Here is a 4,204-nt window from a genome sequence, read left to right as displayed (position 1 = left end):
CCAGCAAACACCTAAGTATAAGTTAATTCTCAAATTATTGTAGGTTGGAAACGTGTTTTAAGCAGGACTTAAATTGATCGCTGCTACCTTTTTGGTCAGTAATGTACTTTTTAATAATAAATCCCTTAAGTACTGCTTTAATTTGTTTTTGGCTATCGAGCAAGTAACAAAACCTTATTATGGTAACAGTCGATGTTTTCGGCAAAATATATAAAATAAGTTCCGCTTAAATATTAGTATAATTATATACTTATCCTAGACTTTTCGCTGCGTAATTTGATACCAGCTCATTTCTTAAAACTAATGACTAGACGACCACTCATCCATTGACTTATACTGACCAGATACTGTACAACGTTTTTAAAAAACGACTAGAAAACTTACATTTAATTTTTACATCTACTTTTGATTTTACATTAAAATACATATTGCATTTCCGCTACACAAGTAATGTTTCGGTGTGGATGATGCTGTGATGGATCTGTGCAGTTCGATCACAAAGGCCCCTCTCTCTCGTTGGACCATGAATCATGATTGCTAACATTATTTTTTCAAATTCAAATTAATAATTCTTGCAAAGCTTTATCCTTTAAGTATCCACAGTCGACGTCGATAATAATTACTTATTTATTGTCAATCATTAACAAATATCCTTACATTCCCAGTCACTTGTATTGGTTCATCATGAGCCAACGTGAAAAGGCCGCATGTTTTGAAAAAAAATTTAATGAAACGGGAAAGTTACAAGTAATTTTGTTCAGAAATCTGCACAGTTTCATCGCTACGACTAATCCTTACTAGTGTAGCGGGACTTAACAATATTCTATCGATTTTTACAAATGTAAACAAAGTTTATGTGGACCTTTCACCCTCTTGGAGGACACCTTAAATATTTACACGCGTTTAGGTATAACAGTTACGGATTCGATTTAGAAATACCCTAGGATTTAAAAGCGTTTAAAATCGGCCATTTTGTCTATAAACCTAATGTTTAGGTAATAAAAATTATGCTTGCTTTATTTTTAGTTTAATTTGTTGATTTAATAACTTTAAATTCACATCTAGAATTGTTCTGCTCGTTTATGTATCATTCACCGACTGCAAAGAAAAAACACAATCTACTATTATTGTACAACATTGTGTAGCAAGCCATTATTAGGAAAATCAAATACTTACTTAAATAAAAACAATAAATTTATTTGTGGTAAGCCGGGAAAAATTTGGGCTCTATTAAAAATACTTAAATCTTTTATCACGTGTTACTTAAAAATTCTATTTTATATTTTCGGAAGTTTGATACGAAATTTTTTGGATATGAAGCACACAATATGAATACACAAGCAATCATGGTTTCGCAACTGCAGCAATTTTCCCTTTTCCCCTCGAGTTTGTAGCGCATCAATTTATAGTTTATTAGTTAACAAGCTATTTAGTTTTGTTTCCGCAAACTTTACCTTATTTTAGCTCTCTATTTTTAAACAGCAGAATTGTGTTCAATTTATCAATCCGCCCTATATTAACATGACGATACATCTGGTAGAAAAACACCTTTTCCAACAAGGCAGTTTTAAGGTACGTAGGTTAAGCGCCTAATTTTTCGAAAAATACTCTTCTTCTACACTAATCGCTCACTGAAACTTCAGCATGATGGTGTCATCTTGCATCATTTTCCCGCAGGTTTCGTACGCGGCTTGAGGCGGGGCTCAGGTGCACAGTCCGGAGTTGTCCACGAGGGAGCGAGCGAGGACGTCCGCTGCCGCTATATCGCTCACTTTCCCCTCAAAGTGTCCTCGAACGTGGAACATGAACTCCGCTTTACCGGCGAACTCCTGCCGGCACATAAGGCACAGATGGTGAGCGTGCGTGTGTTGCCGCTCGGGCGCGTAGTGCGTGTGCCCGTGCGTGAAGTACGTGCCCGTGCTGCCCTCGTTGACCACCGTGGCAGTCGACACCGACGCCGTCGCTAACCCGTGCCCGTTCAGTATCTGCTGGTTCTGGTTGTGGTGATGCAGCAGCTGCAGTTTTTCCTGATTCGTCAGATGCACTTTCTCCTGCTGCTGCTGCAAACAAAACTTTCGTAAAACAACACAAAATGTAGAGTTTTACTATATCAACAAGTTATAGTTTTCTACAAATATAACTCTTTGGTTTGTATGAAAATATATTTTAAAACTGAGACACTTTACTTATAGTAATAAATGACTTTTCTTACAATATTATATCTAAAGACTAGAGAAATATATACCAAGATTCATACGTGGGAGAGCCATGCTTCGGCACGAATGGGCCGGTTCGACCGGAGAAATACCACGGTCTCACAGAAAACCGGCGTGAAACAGCGCTTGCGCTGTGTTTCGCCGAGTGAGTGAGTTTACCGGAGGCCCAATCCCTTTCCCCGTTCCCTTCCCTACCCTCCCCTTCCCTACACTCTCCTATTACCCTATGCCCTCTTAAAAGGCCGGCAACGCACTTGCAGCTCTTCTGACGCTGCGAGTGTCCATGGGAGTTGCTTTCCATCAGGTGACCCGTTTGCTCGTTTGCCCCCTTATTTCATAGAAAAAAGAGCCTGTAGCATTCTTCAAACATTTTACCTGATGCTGTGTCGCCTGCTGCATCTTATCCTGGAGCAGCTTGGTGTCGGGTAGGTGTGATTTGGCGTGCGCCGTCCACTCCTCCCTGGTAGCGAACAGTCGACCGCACAGCTCGCACGACCACGACACCACCATACCGGCTGTAGCAGCCGCGACTGCTGCTGTCGTCGCACTCGTGTGCACCAGGTTCGTGTTCTGGAATATTTTGGAACATCTAGAAGCTTCTAAATGTGTAATAAATGATGTGGGTTAACCCACATCAAAGATATAAGAGGGTGAAATATAAAAGCACGATCGGCTTTGAGAAAAATATGGTACCTACTGGCGCCTTTGCTCGATACTTGACTGGGATATTGTTGTGCTCCCAGGTTCACGGAAAAAAAGGAAATACTTGTTTCGAAGAGGCTTGGAAAATAACTAGACTAAAGCGATGAGCACAGGTCGTGATGAATATTAACATCATAACGGGTAATATTACCTGGTAAGATAACAGATGAAGGGAGTAAGAATATTTTTGTTAATCCAGAACTTATTGGTAAAAAAATTTGAAAATTTGGTTTTCCTAATAATTTGCTAACAAGACATCACAACGCAAACAAAATCGTCTATAATTTTTTTAATATCGAATATAGCAATGCGCAGTCAAACGCAGATCATGCATATAGATCTAATAATTTTAGAACCTAAAAGAAACTTTAACCTACAATCAATAGAAACGAATAGAAATAAACTGACAAAACTGAAAAACTTTCAATACCAGTAAGAAGAACATGCTCTAGTAACTTCTGACTAAAGTCTCTAGGAACATCGATGTATCCATGCGCTGATGTCTTTGGGGATTTACCGTAAAGTTGTGTCCAGGTACCTGGCAGACCTGAATCGGCTGCTGGTGCGTATGCTGCTGCTGCTGTTGCTGCTGCTGCTGCTGCTGTTGCGCCTGCGCCGCCGCCGCCGCTATTTCCGCTTGGCTCGGCTTCGTGTCCTCTTGCTTCGTCAGTTGGGGCTTCACGTCATCTAATTTTAACGCTACAAACGATATATTATACCAAACGATTACTAAAGCACTACTAAGTATAATTCCCTTAATTATTTTTTTGTTGAAACGGTTCAAACCAAATTAAAGGAAAGGTATGAATACAGAAACAGTGTTACAGAGGAAAGAAATGAGTTAAACTCCATTTATTTATGTAAATTAGGACAAACGTTCCTAAAACCTTGTTAAACGAGTTTCATAGATGAATAACAAGTATTTTTCTGTTTCCACCTTACGGTTTAATTTTATTCTGTGTTATCAGGAAAATTTTTGACTTAGTACATTAGGCAAACTCGCGACGAAATTCGAGAATTGTTACGACTCAGTCATAAGTTTCAAGTGTTTTCAAACGCTACTCTATAGACTATACGTCAGTTCCTAAGCGGATGAGTAGATTTTGATGTTTTGTTTAGTAACATATCTGATGCAGCTATCAGAATTATCATGATCAGAATCTTCAAAATAATAGAGCTATTCATTGCTTGTTTCTTCGCTTACGTGTTATTTTTAACTTATAATCTTTTTATGGCCGGCAATGCACCTGCACCTGTACCTGCTTTTAATATTGCGAGTGTCCATG

The 4,204-nt window shown here is 39.0% G+C and overlaps 1 protein-coding gene across 3 annotated transcripts in view; it reads right to left on the bottom strand.

Moving 5' to 3' along the window:
• Positions 1-1,261: 1,261 nt before the first annotated feature.
• The window catches only part of LOC121739917 (mediator of RNA polymerase II transcription subunit 15), a 25,002-nt gene continuing 22,059 nt past the window's right edge, over positions 1,262-4,204 (bottom strand). Inside the window, exons 8-10 of one of the 3 annotated variants that reach the window (XM_042132526.1) lie at positions 3,436-3,617; positions 2,592-2,786; positions 1,262-2,060 (exon numbers count right to left, since the gene is read on the bottom strand). In XM_042132526.1, the coding sequence (XP_041988460.1) occupies positions 1,704-2,060; positions 2,592-2,786; positions 3,436-3,617 (734 nt within the window). In that variant the 3' untranslated portion in view covers positions 1,262-1,703. The remainder of the gene's footprint in view (positions 2,061-2,591; positions 2,787-3,435; positions 3,618-4,204) is intronic. The other 2 variants (XM_042132528.1, XM_042132527.1) reach the window with 2 other exon arrangements.

This window comes from Aricia agestis, chromosome 2 (genome assembly GCF_905147365.1).
Source record: "Aricia agestis chromosome 2, ilAriAges1.1, whole genome shotgun sequence".
NCBI classification, from domain to species: domain Eukaryota; kingdom Metazoa; phylum Arthropoda; class Insecta; order Lepidoptera; family Lycaenidae; genus Aricia; species Aricia agestis.
The sequence above is the reverse complement of the archived record's forward strand: the minus strand, read 5'-3'. Positions and strand labels throughout refer to the sequence as shown.